The 17,318-nt window shown below is 46.1% G+C and overlaps 1 protein-coding gene across 1 annotated transcript; it reads right to left on the reverse strand.

The window, feature by feature from the left end:
• Positions 1-11,190: 11,190 nt before the first annotated feature.
• LOC143512823 (uncharacterized) lies at positions 11,191-16,957 on the reverse strand. The gene is made up of 2 exons (XM_077003536.1): positions 14,403-16,957; positions 11,191-12,816 (listed from the first exon to the last, which is right to left on the reverse strand). The coding sequence occupies exon 1, from the start codon at positions 15,944-15,946 to the stop codon at positions 14,411-14,413; it is 1,536 nt and encodes a 511-aa protein (XP_076859651.1). The 5' UTR covers positions 15,947-16,957; the 3' UTR covers positions 11,191-12,816; positions 14,403-14,410.
• Between the last annotated feature and the right edge of the window lie 361 nt (positions 16,958-17,318).

Raw genomic sequence — 17,318 nt, forward strand, 5'->3', positions numbered from 1 at the left:
AAGGTTTACAGTCTGCATTTGGTTGGATAAGCAAACGGTACCAGTCTCTCCCTTCCTCCCTCCATCTCCCTGAATGTCACTGCCGGTTACCTCCATCGGCGCAGTGGCGTTAAAGGCTATCGATTGTGCGGGAGCGCACGTGAGATCTCCCCGGCAGGCCAGAGATAATAGGAAATCACAAAGCCGATCTGGTGTGTTCATTTCACATCACTACCAGTCAGTCCTACTTTAAAAGAGCCCGTTTGGCTCGCCTCCATGTTCTGAATGCTGAAGTGCTGAGCGGGCGCAGGAGGACCAGGGACTGAAAGCTATTCAGTACACAGAGGGGGAAGCTTCTTCCTTTTGGGCATACATCATGTGGGTTTTTCTTTGGGGGGGTGCAGTGGAGAAAATCCTTGGAGAAAACACAGAGGTGCATCACGAGAGCTGCACAAGATCCACTCATAGTCCAAGACTATGTAAATGCATCTACAGGATGTATTGAATATAACATGCTACATTCTTCTCACATCAGCATAACCTTAGAACGTAAGACAGGAGGCAGCCGGGTGTAATACCAGCCCCCGTGTGCGTGAGGTGCCCCCGTGTGCGTGAGGTGCCCCCGTGTGTGCCGGTGTCGTTGGCCTTTACCTATCCACCGCCAGCACTGATGCACCATGGAGAGATAATGAGCCGTACGCTTAAACTGATTTCATATATGTCAGTCCGACCGCATAGCTTCTGGCCCAAATCAGCAAACAGGACTCAGCCTGCACGTGTCTGGTGTTTTATCCAGCCACTCTCCCGGACCAAAGCCCCCGTCAGGCTGGCAAGGTCAAACCCGTGGATTATCGTCCCGCCTCCCCGTGGATTATCGTCCCACCTCCCCGTGGCTCTCGCCGTATCTTCATCCGCAGCCATCTCTCCCCCCTCCCTCCCCTCGCTCCCGCCTCCACGCCTCCTCCTGGCCGCCCCGCACCTCCTCCCCACCGCCTCGCTGTGGCACGCCTCCCGCTTCCCGTATCTCCTGGTCTCAGATCTCGGGGAGAGATCTTCTCATCTCTTCATCTGTTTTTTTTTTTTTTTATTATCCTTTTTTCTCACCTCCTCCCCCACCGACGAGCGTAATCTGGCGAGGGTGTGTGTGTTTTTTTTTTTCCCATCTTCGTTCCACTCGCTGCTCTCGACACCGTCGCACATGTTGCCTCCGCTGACACGCGGGCCCGTCGGCCGTGCAGGTGGAGTGAAAGATTGTGGGTGACAAAAGTGGAGGTGAACTCAGCTAAGTGTCCATTCCTCATTTATCTCGTCATTAATGTTGGGAAACGAGGCCAAGCTCAGGCTCACTAGGACAAAGGTGCTTAACAGACAGAAGGTATTTAATAGCAAGGTTAGTTTAACACAAAGAAGACAAAATCATATAGGTGTATGCAGTTGGGAATTAAATGTGAGGGACAGGGAGTTCCTTATGTTTTAATTAAATGACTGACTAGTGCAATCTTGAATTTCATAATGAATTTGAATTAGAATTTAATCATGCCTCCAAGTATACCACATGCCCATAAAGAAACAGATTAATGCTGACCAGCTCATACACACACATACATACACACACAGGTACACACAGGCACACACAGACATACACACATTTTTTGTTTCTTCCTTGCAGTGGCCTAACATGCCATATCTGTGAAGATAAAATTCAGTTCAGCATCTCACTTGTCTCTGTCAACTATCTATGCAGTTGTCCTGTCAGTCCTGGTGAGCGAGACTTTTCCCACCGGACTCCCAGGGCCAGCCACTCTGCTCAGGCGATCTGCTCCAACCTAGTGCAGATAAATCGCTGCTTTACTGCCCTGCGTCTCGGCTATATTACATTTCTCTCGCCATCACCCGTGTCCCTGACTCTCCTGTGCCTCCGTGACAGTTCCAGTCTGTCTCTTCTACGAGATTACAGCCAGCCTATGAGCCTCCAAACTCCATCACCCCAGAGCCTAATGCTCTAATTTCACTACATAAGCTGAACAAGACTGGTGGGAGAGAGAGAGGAAGCGATTTTTTACAGATACACCCGGGCAAGAGCAAAAGTGCAACCAAGAGACGCTCGGAGACATTTCAAACCAAAAGTCCGTTAATGCTGACACGCATAACACTCGTAGTTAGTATTGGAAATAGCGACCACTCATCCCGCGCAGGTCCGATGACGGGCTGCGGCGGCCGGTGCTGGTACCGTGGGGCCTGCAGACGGGCCTCCCCCCAGCCTCCCCCACGCAGGCCTGCTGGGCTGTGCCGTTGGCTCAGCCTCCATCAGTCTTACTTCCAGTCATCCTGCGGGATGCAGTGATCCACACAGAGGGCACTATTGGCTTTCCATGTCAGAGAGCACCAGGCCACCAGAGAGGCTCGGCACAATCCCGTTGAGCTCCACAGCCGCCAGCCGGGCCCACCAGCCTGCGACCCGTGCCTTCTCCTTCCAGCCAACAAGCCTGACCACGATGCTCCGCTCTGCCTAAGTCAAGCCAGTCTAGACCAGAGAAGTACTTAGGCGGGCTAAGGGAGGCTGATTTGACTTCTATTACTGGGGGGCTGGAGACAAACAGGTCCATTATAATTCAAGTTTTTGATATGGCTTATGGAGAAATTAAATATGTATGTATTTTGGAGGGCAGCCTGATCCTCACTCAATCACTTTATAATGGGTCTCATTTAATTGCTTGGGTCAGAGGCAATTTCCTAACAGTGTGCATGTCCGCAGGGCAAACAGTGTTTCTGGAGAGTTGGATGATGCTGAAGGAAAGGTCACGGGGAAGAAACTCTTACGAGTGACAAGAATTTAAAATGCCACATGGAGGCCTTGGGGCAGTTGTCTTGTCCAGGAAGGATCAATTAGGCCAGATCTGTTAAGCTTCCACCAACTAACGTACAGTACATAAAAGTGCTGAACAAACCGGAAACAAACTGGAAAGCACAATAAATACGGAACGTTTCTCGTCTGCTGATAACAGACCTTCACTAACCTTCATTCTCATGAGCAGAGCCTTGCTAACCAATCACCTGGTACTAGGCGGTGGTCACCAAGGAAGCCAGATGAACAGACGAGCAGAGTTTTCATCACTTGGTGGAAATCAAGGAGCAACAGCATGCAGCGTGAGTGTCTGTTTGGGCTTACAGGAATCAAAATGGCCGCTCGCAGACCCAAGCCAGCGCTCTAGAGACAGAAGCGTGAGACAGATGTGGTGTTAAAAGGTCAGCTGCATCGTCTCCCTTGCGTCCCCATTCCGGAGAGTTTCCACTCTCATCATATGGTTGACTTTGTTTTGTGAATGGAAACCATACATGGCAGCTTGTGACAATCATTTCTTAATGTCAGTATTTGTAAACACTTACAAAAGTGAGGAAACTGCCTGTAGGTGTTCCATCCTCCTAACAGGAGAGCCAGTACCATGTGTGTTCCAGGAGAATGACTAGTAGTCAAACGTTCTGGGATTCTGAAGAGCTCTCTCTGCATGACAACCACCGTGATTCGCTCTTTGAAAACAGTCTCACTGGACTATGTTGGAAAGCCGTAGCTTGCGTGCGACTTGTGCGGTTTTGTTTTTCTTTCATAAAACGTGTGTGGGAAGAATCCAAATGAACAAATATTTGGTAAGAAACACTCAGATATTCCAGTAACACTAAAGTGCATGGAGACAAAGTTAATTTCTGAGTGGAGAGAAATGCATTGTGGGACATACAGTATGGAATAAAAGCCCCTACCACAAAAACAATATGGCCCTAAACTACTTCACTCAAACCCTTTGACACTGTTGCAAACAGCTGGAAAATATTTTTCAACAGAGGCTTTCCTTCAAAGTAAAAGCACAAGCAGAAAGTTAAAGCCTAAGTGAAAAAAATTATAATTCAGTCAATATCTGCTGTAGGAACACACGTGGTGTTAGATGCATACATGTGTTACCATAAATTTTATGGTGTAACAACATTAAAAACAAACAAACATGCAATAAATCAGATTTTTAAATAAAATATATTTTATTAGGTTGTTTTTTTTATATAGTTTTATTCTATTGATGAGACCTGACAGTGATAAACAGCAGTCATTTAAACCTTTTTTTAATTTATCTTTACCAAGGGTTCAATTACTGAGAAACAATGCATTCTTGAATAACAAGTAAGAACTGAATAGCATTGTGTATTAGCTTTCAATACACTCAGAATTGACTGAAGCATTTTTGTAATGTACTTAAGCCTGTTGGACTCACTGCTGTATAAAGGAGCTGCTATGACTTGGTTCATTTTAGCTATACATTTCTAATATGACAGCATCATACCCAAATGAAAAGCAACAGAGCTGGAATTGAAGATAATCAGGGTGGGGGCCACCGACATTCCCAAAGAGAGGGTTATGAAGTGAACCTCCTCAGAAGAGAGGGCTATGAAGTGAACCTCCTCAGAAGAGAGGGTTATGAAGTGAACCTCCTCAGAAGAGAGGGTTATGAAGTGAACCTCCTCAGAAGAGAGGGTTATGAAGTGAACCTCCTCAGAAGAGAGGGTTATGAAGTGAACCTCCTCAGAAGAGAGGGTTATGAAGTGAATCTCCTCAGAAGAGAGGGTTATGAAGTGAACCTCCTCAGAAGAGAGGGTTATGAAGTGAACCTCCTCAGAAGAGAGGGTTATGAAGTGAACCTCCTCAGAAGAGAGGGTTATGAAGTGAATCTCCTCAGAAGAGAAGGTTATGAAGTGAACCTCCTCAGAAGAGAGGGTTATGAAGTGAACCTCCTCAGAAGAGAGGGTTATGAAGTGAACCTCCTCAGAAGAGAGGGTTATGAAGTGAACCTCCTCAGAAGAGAGGGTTATGAAGTGAATCTCCTCAGAAGAGAAGGTTATGAAGTGAACCTCCTCAGAAGAGAGGGTTATGAAGTGAACCTCCTCAGAAGAGAGGGTTATGAAGTGAACCTCCTCAGAAGAGAGGGTTATGAAGTGAACCTCCTCAGAAGAGAAGGTTATGAAGTGAACCTCCTCAGAAGAGAGGGTTATGAAGTGAACCTCCTCAGAAGAGAGGGCTATGAAGTGAACCTCCTCAGAAGAGAAGGTTATGAAGTGAACCTCCTCAGAAGAGAGGGTTATGAAGTGAACCTCCTCAGAAGAGAGGGTTATGAAGTGAACCTCCTCAGAAGAGAGGGTTATGAAGTGAACCTCCTCAGAAGAGAGGGTTATGAAGTGAACCTCCTCAGAAGAGAGGGCTATGAAGTGAACCTCCTCAGAAGAGAGGGCTATGAAGTGAACCTCCTCAGAAGAGAAGGTTATGAAGTGAACCTCCTCAGAAGAGAAGGTTATGAAGTGAACCTCCTCAGAAGAGAAGGTTACGAAGTGAACCTCCTCAGAAGAGAGGGTTATGAAGTGAACCTCCTCAGAAGAGAGGGTTATGAAGTGAACCTCCTCAGAAGAGAGTGTTATGAAGTGAACCTCCTCAGAAGAGAAGGTTATGAAGTGAACCTCCTCAGAAGAGAGGGTTATGAAGTGAACCTCCTCAGAAGAGAGGGCTATGAAGTGAACCTCCTCAGAAGAGAGGGTTATGAAGTGAACCTCCTCAGAAGAGAGGGTTATGAAGTGAACCTCCTCAGAAGAGAGGGTTATGAAGTGAACCTCCTCAGAAGAGAGGGTTATGAAGTGAACCTCCTCAGAAGAGAAGGTTATGAAGTGAACCTCCTCAGAAGAGAGGGTTATGAAGTGAACCTCCTCAGAAGAGAGGGCTATGAAGTGAACCTCCTCAGAAGAGAAGGTTATGAAGTGAACCTCCTCAGAAGAGAAGGTTATGAAGTGAACCTCCTCAGAAGAGAGGGTTATGAAGTGAACCTCCTCAGAAGAGAGGGTTATGAAGTGAACCTCCTCAGAAGAGAGGGTTATGAAGTGAACCTCCTCAGAAGAGAGGGTTATGAAGTGAACCTCCTCAGAAGAGAGGGCTATGAAGTGAACCTCCTCAGAAGAGAGGGCTATGAAGTGAACCTCCTCAGAAGAGAAGGTTATGAAGTGAACCTCCTCAGAAGAGAAGGTTATGAAGTGAACCTCCTCAGAAGAGAAGGTTATGAAGTGAACCTCCTCAGAAGAGAGGGTTATGAAGTGAACCTCCTCAGAAGAGAGGGTTATGAAGTGAACCTCCTCAGAAGAGAGTGTTATGAAGTGAACCTCCTCAGAAGAGAGGGTTATGAAGTGAACCTCCTCAGAAGAGAGGGTTATGAAGTGAACCTCCTCAGAAGAGAGGGTTATGAAGTGAACCTCCTCAGAAGAGAGGGCTATGAAGTGAACCTCCTCAGAAGAGAAGGTTATGAAGTGAACCTCCTCAGAAGAGAAGGTTATGAAGTGAACCTCCTCAGAAGAGAAGGTTATGAAGTGAACCTCCTCAGAAGAGAGGGTTATGAAGTGAACCTCCTCAGAAGAGAGGGTTATGAAGTGAACCTCCTCAGAAGAGAGTGTTATGAAGTGAACCTCCTCAGAAGAGAGGGTTATGAAGTGAACCTCCTCAGAAGAGAGGGTTATGAAGTGAACCTCCTCAGAAGAGAGGGTTATGAAGTGAACCTCCTCAGAAGAGAGGGTTATGAGGTGAACCTCCTCAGAAGAGAAGGTTATGAGGTGAACCTCCTCAGAAGAGAGGGTTATGAAGTGAACCTCCTCAGAAGAGAGGGTTATGAAGTGAACCTCCTCAGAAGAGAGGGTTATGAAGTGAACCTCCTCAGAAGAGAAGGTTATGAAGTGAACCTCCTCAGAAGAGAGGGTTATGAAGTGAACCTCCTCAGAAGAGAGGGTTATGAAGTGAATCTCCTCAGAAGAGAGGGTTATGAAGTGAACCTCCTCAGAAGAGAGGGTTATGAAGTGAACCTCCTCAGAAGAGAAGGTTATGAAGTGAACCTCCTCAGAAGAGAGGGTTATGAAGTTAACCTCCTCAGAAGAGAGTGTTATGAAGTGAACCTTCTTAGAAGTGATGTCATATTTAAACACCTGTGAGTCAGGACAGGAAGGGCACTGCGTAGGAGTCGTTATGACTTTCGCAAGGTCTTTCTGCACCGCTGCGACGGTGTGGACCACCTTTAACCCCATTTAATACCTACTGCGCCATAACAGCTGTTTATCCTCCACGCCAATACCGCCACGGCTGTGGCTGTTACATACAAAGAGGCTCTGCAGCAGATGAGGACGGCGATGACGGTGGTGACAATGGTGTTGGGAGATGGAGGTGGAGATATGGAGGTGGAGAGATTGCTGCGTCCGCCGTGTGGGTTGGCAGTGATGGTGGTGATTGGGGAGGGGCGAGGGGGGCGGAGGCAGCAGACGGAGGAAATCACATTAAGGCTAAAATATGGGATGCCGCTGCGTTTTGCGGCAGCCCCAAGCTGTTGGCGAATTAGTCGTGAAGGGCACGGCTGCAGGTTCCATCGGCGGAAAATTGCTACACAATTGACTGCAGGTCAACCCGAGACTGTTGGCACACTGTCCTCCACTGTCTCCAAATGTGTGATTGCAGCAAACCATGTAAGACAGGTTTTGTGATGATACTGGAAAATAAGACTTCTTGGGCACCTTAAGAGTTTTTTAAATTATGGTATATGTTTTCAGGGGCTCCAGATGTATTCCAAGTCACAGACATCAAATGAAGTCCCCAATATTTATTTGAGGAGTGACATTCAGTTTGGGGAAGGTGAAGAACCCATACTAGCAGAAACACTTCTGTCTGGTTGTGAATATCATTTTATCTATTAGTATGGAAGGGTCACTGAAGATATGGAAGGGTCACCATATTTAACCTCCCGAGACCTGGAATACTTGGTTGTGTATATTTGTAATTTTCCCCGGCTATTATTAACTAGTCTGAGAAGATGACTACTGAAACAAACCCATGTATTCAAACAGCAAAAATGTGACTAATGAGCAACCCCAAAGGAATGAGATGTAGGGTTTATTTTACATAAACAATATAAACTATTTAAATATATTGTGTCTTTCTGTGAAACAATGCACCCTTCCTGAAGGCAACAATAACACTGACTATGAAAAACCAGTGATATAAGGCTGTATGATGCATTAATAATTGAATTTGCATGTTCAGGACATGTAATTAAATAGAGTTGTGTGTTAGGCAACACACACACACACACACACACACACACACACACACACACACACACACACACACACACACACACACACACACACACACACTCTCCTACCTCACTGTTGCTCTATGACCCAAATCTCTTTTGAGTGTTGTTCTCTTGTGCACTGCTATTTTTCTTTTGTTCTCTAAATCTGAACAGGAGGAATTTGACAGATAAGGTAATCTTGCCCGTTACAATAATGTGTCTTTATTGAATCATGCAAGATCTCACAGTCAAATATTCTCTGTCATATATAACTGTATTGATCGTGTTTCCCTTCAGACAGCTTAAAATGGTGCAAGACTTCACAAATAATGCATCTATGGCAGACATGAAGGTTTTTCATTCTCACCACTCGGAGCCCGTGCAGCTGAGTGAGAGCTACAGTAAGTGTTACATGTACAGCTCTGGCGTTGGTGTGAAATGGACTGAACTCTTTTAAAGGGTTAGGGATCCGCAGAGACCCAAAACACTGTGCAAAATCACAAAGCAACCCACTTTGTAGTGTGTGTGGTTTGAGTGTTTGAACAAAGGACATCGTACAGCAATGTTTGGCGGCTCCGTGCAGAGGACCGGGGCTCTTAAGCAAAGTCTAGAAGAGCGTGAGAGGAATCAATCGGATGAAAGGGATCGACAAAAGCGTCTAAGCAGCCAGCGCTCAGATCAGAGAGCGGCCGGGCCCTGGGAGACGGTGACGTGGAGCCCGTAGCTCGGCGCCACCGTTTAGCTCTGCCACCGCCTGCTCAGAGTATGGACGAGGGCAGGGCCAGAAAAACGGTTTGATGTGCAGCACCTTTGATATCACCTAAACCTCACCAGCCCGAGTCAACCAGCAAAGTCTCATGGGTTTATCATCGAAGCTCACAAGGGCAACAACAAAGAGGGGTACAACTGAGTCTATATGTTAAGGAAACCAGGGGATTGGCGGTGAATATAAAGATGTCATGCTTCATCAAAGCCACACCGTGGTATGCGGCAGCACACACAGGAAACACAGAGGATTAGAGAGTGGCCGGGAGGATATTGACGTTATTGAGCAGAGACTCGGTGAGAACACAGTCAGGTAACGGGCGTGGCCACGTGACCAAAGCCTACGGCACCTCCGGTGGACACCAGCGGAACAGATACTGCAAGCTTACTGGCTGCAGTGTAATTGTAAGCGTACAGATACAGGGCTAATTAACAACAGACAGACAGCAGCTGCTCGTAGGTGATTATATAAAGAGGCCACAAAGGCAAAAGCTTTTGTGGATTTCTCTGAGGTGGTCATTAGTTTGCCCACATGTGGTCAAACAAATGCTTCTTTGTGTAGATCCAAATGTTTGGTGGTGGAGGGAGGTGGATACCCATGTGAGTGGAATTATGACGCGCTGCTCTTAAAACTCGTATGTAAAGATGCAAAGGTCAAGACTGATTTGTAAACATTTACATAACGTGCATTTCTATACAACATAACTGACTAAAATGAGATGGTTTCAAAAGTCAAATCAAACGTTGCTGATTTAAATGCTAATGTAATTTGTCTATAGATGGTGGATTCAACAAAACATTTTCATAACTGATTCTGTTTTACTGTTATTCAAGACTTTCAATGCTTCCAGTCTTTCTGTAGGGAGCATGACGTGTTATTAGTGCACAAAACAGTGCATTTAGCTAAAAGCCACTGTATTTGGATACTAGCCAGAGCAATAAGACACAGTAGAGCCGACTGATCTGGGATTGCTTAAAACATTGTGGCATTAAGACATTAAATTAAGGAAAGGGTTTAATTTACTACTCGCACCACGAGTTAACAATGATCATTATGTTATGAAGCTTTTTGTAAACCTGTCGCAGATTATGTGAGCTTGGTCAAATTAGGCCGTCATTTCACGATTACGAAGAATCTAAGTTTGAGCTAAAAGCCTGTCATACAGTCAACATTCATTTTCAATTTCATATTCTCTCAGTTTGAAGTTGTCATTTTAACATTCAACTATGTAACTGTCTTCTGAGAAGATAAAAATATATATATACAACTGACAAGACATTTCTGACCTCTCCATTAGTTGTCATGATACTACATTGCAGCCCTTTCAAGTTAAGTGGGGAACAAAAATGTCCAAGACCGACTCATTAGCAGACTTTTGTCATGGCCAACAATGTTAACAGTCTTCTACATTAAGGACATATTGCCATTTCATAATAGCAGGCAATAAGTCAAGACACCCACGGTGTGGATGGACTTCAAACTCAATTCGCTCTACAAAACAATCGATCTTTCAGTGGATGTAATTCAATTATTTCCTCCCAAAGGTCAGCGGATTCAGTAATATTTGCCATGGCTGCTTGATGGTGTGAGTCCTCCTGTAAACTGTGCTGGTGGGCTGCAAATCACATTATGTGCTGAGGAAGTTGAACTAAAACCAGATATTGACTCTCAGCCTGTGTGGCGTGATGAAAAATAAGGTTTATGAGAGAAAGCCGGGAGGGGGGTGTTGGGGAATCATGAAACACACCTACATGTGCTCTGATTCATCTGGCTACAGCCACAGTGAAAACACAAACCAGAGAGGTGACTGCTGCAAAAGCCAAAGATACGAAACAATTCATTCAGCAACAGTCCAAAGGCAGCACGGGGATGGAGCCGTTTAATGAAAACGATATGTTAACATCAATCAGGGAAGCATAAAAGCAGCATTGCAGCTACAAATTACTCTGGCATCTCTGTGGAGTTCACAGTGTAATAATTTACTGCTAATATTTCACCTGTGAATCCTCGTTCACAAAGTCAGACTCTCTGCTTTAACCCAAAAGGACCCTCCTCACCTAGTCGTGCCCAGACATAAAAGAAATGGATGGAAATGAATAGCTGAAACTGTTAATTCAGAAATATGGCGGCCACATCCTCACCGATCTTAAAGCACTTGGCGTTCAGTACCTCTCTTTCGACAAACCACAAAAGCTAATTTCCTGAGTTGTGGGTTTTTCTTTGACTTAAAAAAAAAAAAAAAAAAAAAAACACTGTCTTAGAAATTCTGAAACCCTTCAATGGTGAGTACAAAATAAGTCAGAAGCAGTTGGGTTAGATAATAAGTACAATGATTTATTTAAACATAGACATAGATTAAACCCTTGAGATCTCCGTTACAAACACCCACGTGTCAGTCACAGAGAGAGCTAATTCCCCATTCCGAACTCTCATCCTTTATACCCTTGATCATCAATACACACGGTGTCCACGAGGTGAACACACGGTTATTAACTAAATATGATTGGACAAAGTAAGGAGTGATTAACTCTGATTTGACAGATGCATATGATGCGTGCCCCCTCCCTGCTCAGCATCCTCGTGATGGCATGGCAGACTGAGTGTCGCCGTAGTCCTTTCCAAGCTGAGATTATGCGTCTCCAGCGAGGTCAGTTTAGGAACACCAGAGGAACATCAGATTAAATGTCCCAGACAGGCACACATAAACACATCTCTGAGGCCTACTAAAGTCACCAGAATGACTTTAGTGCTTTGATTAACACACATATGCAAAAACCTTATTTCTAATGTGTTTAACGTATACTAAGAAAGCCTGATCTAAATGGAAATCACCAAATTTCCACCACATTTCCCTCCTTTTTGTCCTTTATGGACAAATTACATTGACTACAGACCACTCCAATACAGGCTTTCGATCGTAGCATAATTTCCAGGAAGTACATGGATGGTCAAACAAATCACACCTGATTACAAACAGAATACAACATTGTTCAATGAAGTAGTTAAACTAAACATAATCATCATTAAATGAATCAACATCAGGTAGTAGATTGGTGGCCTTGATCCGTCCTCATCGTGAGGTCCTCAGGTTTTAGCGCCGTGTCTGCAGCCTGCAAGACACAACTCCTCAGAAGTGACAGAAAACAAGGCACACAGAAAACCATCAACAACCATCGCCATTGAGCTCCATCACCGGATGAGCAAGAGCACAGGGTTCATGGTGGGTGATCGTTGACCCTTCTTGACAGCCGTTGTGCTTGGAGTGCGGGTCACGCCCTTTCTGCACTTCCACCCACTCGACTGAGGCGCCCGAACACCCTCCTTTCACCCTACAGAAGCTGGGATGCTTCAGGGCTGCTCTTCGTCTGCTCAGGTACTGGAACCTTCTTGCAATGGCTAGCGTGAATCCACGTTCCCCTCTCAGCCACCTTCACTGCTGTTGGGGTCGTCAGGAGGATCTGGAATGGGCCTCTCCACCTCTGTGCCCTCCAGTTCTTCCTCCTGAAGTCTTTCACAACCACCCAGTCTCCGGGTTTCAGGTTGTGTTGTAGACCTTCCCATGGCTTAGGCAACGCCTCTTTCACTGCCCTGTGAACTTGTGACAAGACAGAGGACAAGTTTGCACAATAAATCAACATGGCATCATTGCACTCGCTCGTGGTGGGTGCAGAGGGTCGTTCTCACCCGATGCCTGTATTTGGCGGCCTGCCAAATAAGATCTCATTGTTATCATACATCATACATTGTTATCATACATCCCCCCTGTTGACACATGATCTTCACCGTGTGTCAATCGTGCATACACAGGAAACATGCTCCCAGGAAGAAACGGTTTGTCATTGGGCCCAACCCAAAGGCCCCCCCGCTTCACCGCACCCGCCCGCTGCCACGCAGACAGCTCCGAGGCGGTTGCTGTCTTCTGGAGCTCGCTTATCTCAGCTGTTGTGGAAACAACGGTGTTATCAGCACACAGAGTGTACATGGTGTCCAAACCCTGCTTAAATGACTGCCCAGCTGCTTGCTTTGCAGCCAAATCTGCCCGTTCATTACCCAAAGAAACAGAATCTTTATTGTCAGAATATATACATCACATTTACATACCGCTATTTGCTTCGGGACGAGAATGGCATCACGAAGTTCAGCAATTGATTTACGATGTGTGATCAACTTCCCCAATGAAGTGAGAACCCCCCTGTGTGTCCAGATAGCCCCGAAGTCGTGCACTACTTCAAAGGCATACCTGTTGCCTGTGCGAATCGCCACTGTTTTACCTAGAACCATTCATCATGCCTGAGTCAGAGCCACCAATTCAGCTGCCTGCGCCGAATGGTGCCCTGACAGTGGTCCAGGTTCAACAGTGCTGTGTTGCGAAACCCCTGCATAACCCACACAGTTTTTCTCTGTTGCTGGATTACGTGATGCCGATCCGTCCACAAATAGCTCCAGACCTCCCTCAGGTCTGGCATTGGGGAATAGATCTCAGTCGCCGCTTATCATCTGCTGTTTGGACAAACAGAAATACAGAGTTAGCCAGGCCCAATGTTAAGGATGTGTGCAACGCTTGTTTTTAAATGCATTAAAGGCCTGTCGACAGCCTTAGCTTAGGTGAGTGAAAGTGTATGGTTGACCATCAACCTTAAAAGCAAACCAAAGCTGTGAGTTTGCATGTGCCGGTACAGAAAAGAAGGCATTAGCCAAATCAACAAAAAACCCACTTACTGTCAGGTGAGACTTGTGACAGAACTGTTAAGGGATTCGGTACCAACGGGGCTCCTGCTACCACATCTAAATTTTACCGCCTGGAGAGCTTTTAACAACCTCCACTCCTCGGTACACCAGGCTCCCTAAATTTTCACTCAGGAAAAAAATTGGAACTCCCACTGGTGAATTAGCATATGGAACAATTACCCCCCCCTTTCCCAATGTCTCAAAGACTGGTCGTATCCCCTTGACCGCTTCAAGGGGTACTGTGGTTTGCAAGGCCTACGGTCTGACCTAGATGTGTTTCTCTAAGTCACACTCCCCTGGGACCACAGAGTCTGTGGGACTCCCTTCAGTCACACACACACCCTCTTATCTTTGGACATTGGAATGTTGGCAACTCGCCCAGATACAGCTGCACTCCCCTGCTCACTCTGACCTCCCAAATCAGTGGTTTAGAAAAACCCGTCCATTGACGGACTGTACCGCACACCATCACACCCACTCCCACAGCCATGCGCACACAAACCCTGCCTCAGCCACACCGTTTACTGTTTGAAACCTAACCTGCTCTGCCCAAGTTAACCCCAAAAAAACATAACCGCTCAGCAGCAGCACTTGTCTCATAAAACAGCATATATTCCCCATACGACAGTTCATCATTATTTGCATAGCCCAGTTGCAGAATAATATGTATATAATTTTTTTTTTTTTTTTTTTTTTTATATAATAAAGGAATAAAAAAAAGAAAAAACAGAACCAGTAGGTGTTAGCGGAAGCATTTCTTCATTGCAGAGCATAGGAAAAAAAAAATTGTGTCTTACCTGACCCTTCAGGACATCACCAGTTGACCCCTCCGACCATCAGTCCCCACCATGACTCTGCTGACCTTGCTTCTCCCGCTATCCTGTCTTTGTGGACACCCTCTTGCCCGGTGTCCGTCTTCTCCACAGATGTAACAAGCGTTGTCGTCATCATCTCTCCTGCGGTTCTTCACCTTTTTAGTCCTCTTCTGCTCCCTCCAGCTTTTGCCTCCTGCACAGTTACCTTTTTCATCGCCCCTCATCACTCGAACCATGGAAAGTTGTGTTTGCCGCGGTTCTTTGTCTTGCTTCCAGGCACTCACCGTCTTCCATCGCCTTTCCGCGTGGATAGCATGTTGCACAATCACTTCCATCTTGGCTGTCTCCCACGTGATGCAAGTGTCCTTGAGCTTCTCGGAAATCTCCGGCTTCAGTCCATTGATGAAAGCATTCCGCAAATGAGCTTCATAGGGTGTGATTGGCCCGTTGTCCATCCTGTCGGGCTTGTCCATGCCGCAGTGAGCATCATGCACCTGGGTGAGTCGATACAGGTACTCCTGCACAGTCTCTGAGTCATTTTGTTTACAAATAGCTATTTTGGTTAAATCCATAACAAGGGGAAAGGCATCCCGTATTGCTGCACATAGTTCATGTAACATTGTCCGATACGGTTCGTTACCTTCATGTGACCACTCACTGTTGACCAACTGAATGTTCTTGACTGACCAGTCCATCTGGATCTTTGTAACCTCTACTCCCAGTTTCAGGCCCAGGAGTCGTCGCAGCTCATGTGACGTCGGCCTGAACTCACGGCAAAACATGTCCAGTTCATGTGCAAACTTACGCCCCCCAATGTCACCAGGGAGCTTGAACTGCTTCATCACTTCCTGTAAATCTGCAACAGTCCATGTTCTCATAACAAGCATAGGCCCATCCTGACCAGCCACCTCTACCATTGGGCACATCACCTGATCCTTGGTTGTTTCCGGAGGAGGAGACAGGGGCGGCTCGCTGACGTGGACCATCCGTCCTTGGCTTGGTCCGGCAGTTGTGTCTTGCCCGTCTCGCGATCTTGTGTGCATAGCCACTGGGCTGATTGGACGTGCTGGAGGAGGCTTGTTTTGTCTGACTGGTTCCTGGGGCTTGACGTCGGTGGGGTTGGGTGGGGCCGTCAGGGCGGTTGGGGGTCGCCTGAGACATCCGTCCAGGTCTGGATCTGCAACACACTTAACAGACTGGAGATTCTGAAGTCCCAGTTGAACTTCATATTTAGTTTGTGTTTGCAATCTATAATCCCGCCGTTTCGCCTCCCTCTCCCACAAGTCAAAAGCTTCCCAGTTTACCTTAAACCCATCATATTGTTCTTTTATCAGACTTCGTTTTAATGCTGCAATTCGGTTCATGTTAAAACTCCCTTCCTCTGGGAAATCACATTTAGTAACCCACATGTGAAATTGTTTTAAACTTTCGGGCCCATACCGTTCTTTCATGTACCTTATTCTAGGATGTGCGTGCAGTATCTCACTGACCTCCCTGTCAGTATGACTACTACCACATCCGCCCATTTTGCTGCTTCTGGGGAGAAAAAAAAATAACAACACTCCCTCACACAACGCACACACTCACGCAGAGCCTGACTCTCACTCTCCCTGATACTCTGGTCCTCGACTCCCAGCCGAAGGTGAAACACTTAATCATTCAGTTACCCCGCCCGATAACCATAACCGTGTATACACGCACCAAGAGAGAAGTCACAACCTCTGCAATAAGCTTATATCAACACTTTGTACTCACCAGGGTTTAGTTAACTTAAATGTTCGTCTGTTCCTGGGAAAACTCCGACGCCGAGGAGGCACACACACCTGCGAGTCCCGCTCAACGGAATTTGTCGTTGGCTGACTGAAGTAAGGCCTTCAGGAGCTAAGCGCTTAGTCTCTCCCTCAGGTGTGCCGTCCTCAGTCGTGGAGTCCCATCTGGGGTGCCAAAATGTCTTAGAAATTCTGAAACCCTTCAATGGTGAGTACAAAATAAGTCAGAAGCAGTTGGGTTAGATAATAAGTACAATGATTTATTTAAACATAGACATAGATTAAACCCTTGAGATCTCCGTTACAAACACCCACGTGTCAGTCACAGAGAGAGCTAATTCCCCATTCCGAACTCTCATCCTTTATACCCTTGATCATCAATACACACGGTGTCCACGAGGTGAACACACGGTTATTAACTAAATATGATTGGACAAAGTAAGGAGTGATTAACTCTGATTTGACAGATGCATATGATGCGTGCCCCCTCCCTGCTCAGCATCCTCGTGATGGCATGGCAGACTGAGTGTCGCCGTAGTCCTTTCCAAGCTGAGATTATGCGTCTCCAGCGAGGTCAGTTTAGGAACACCAGAGGAACATCAGATTAAATGTCCCAGACAGGCACACATAAACACATCTCTGAGGCCTACTAAAGTCACCAGAATGACTTTAGTGCTTTGATTAACACACATATGCAAAAACCTTATTTCTAATGTGTTTAACGTATACTAAGAAAGCCTGATCTAAATGGAAATCACCAAATTTCCACCACAACACCATGATCCATGGCAGCAAAATGACGAGCAGAAATGACAGAGGAGACAATTGTTGAAGACTGCCGTGTTTTTCCAGTGCACCTCTGACTTCACCTGCGTTGGGGGCAGACGGCATGTTGGTTTTGAATGAGTCTGCATGTGCGGATCAAGACCCAGACACTCAGGGACCCAGACGCTGCTCCTACCACATTGTAACGTGCTGACGATATTAAAGGTAAAAGAGGGGACAACGATTTTGTTCCATCATCTGTGCGTAATATCCTCTTCCCCGCCTTGCAGTGTTAATAAAGACCTTTTTACTTACCATCACTGAACGCACGGTAATGTAGGTTTATTGCTGTAAATGTCTTCAA

The sequence above is a fragment of the Brachyhypopomus gauderio genome, chromosome 4 (assembly GCF_052324685.1).
Source record: "Brachyhypopomus gauderio isolate BG-103 chromosome 4, BGAUD_0.2, whole genome shotgun sequence".
NCBI classification, from domain to species: Eukaryota; Metazoa; Chordata; class Actinopteri; order Gymnotiformes; family Hypopomidae; genus Brachyhypopomus; species Brachyhypopomus gauderio.

Coding starts and splice junctions, on each gene's coding strand:
- LOC143512823 (XM_077003536.1), bottom strand. CDS start 15,946: ATGGGCGGATGTGGTAGTAGTCATACTGACAGGGAGGTCAGTGAGATA.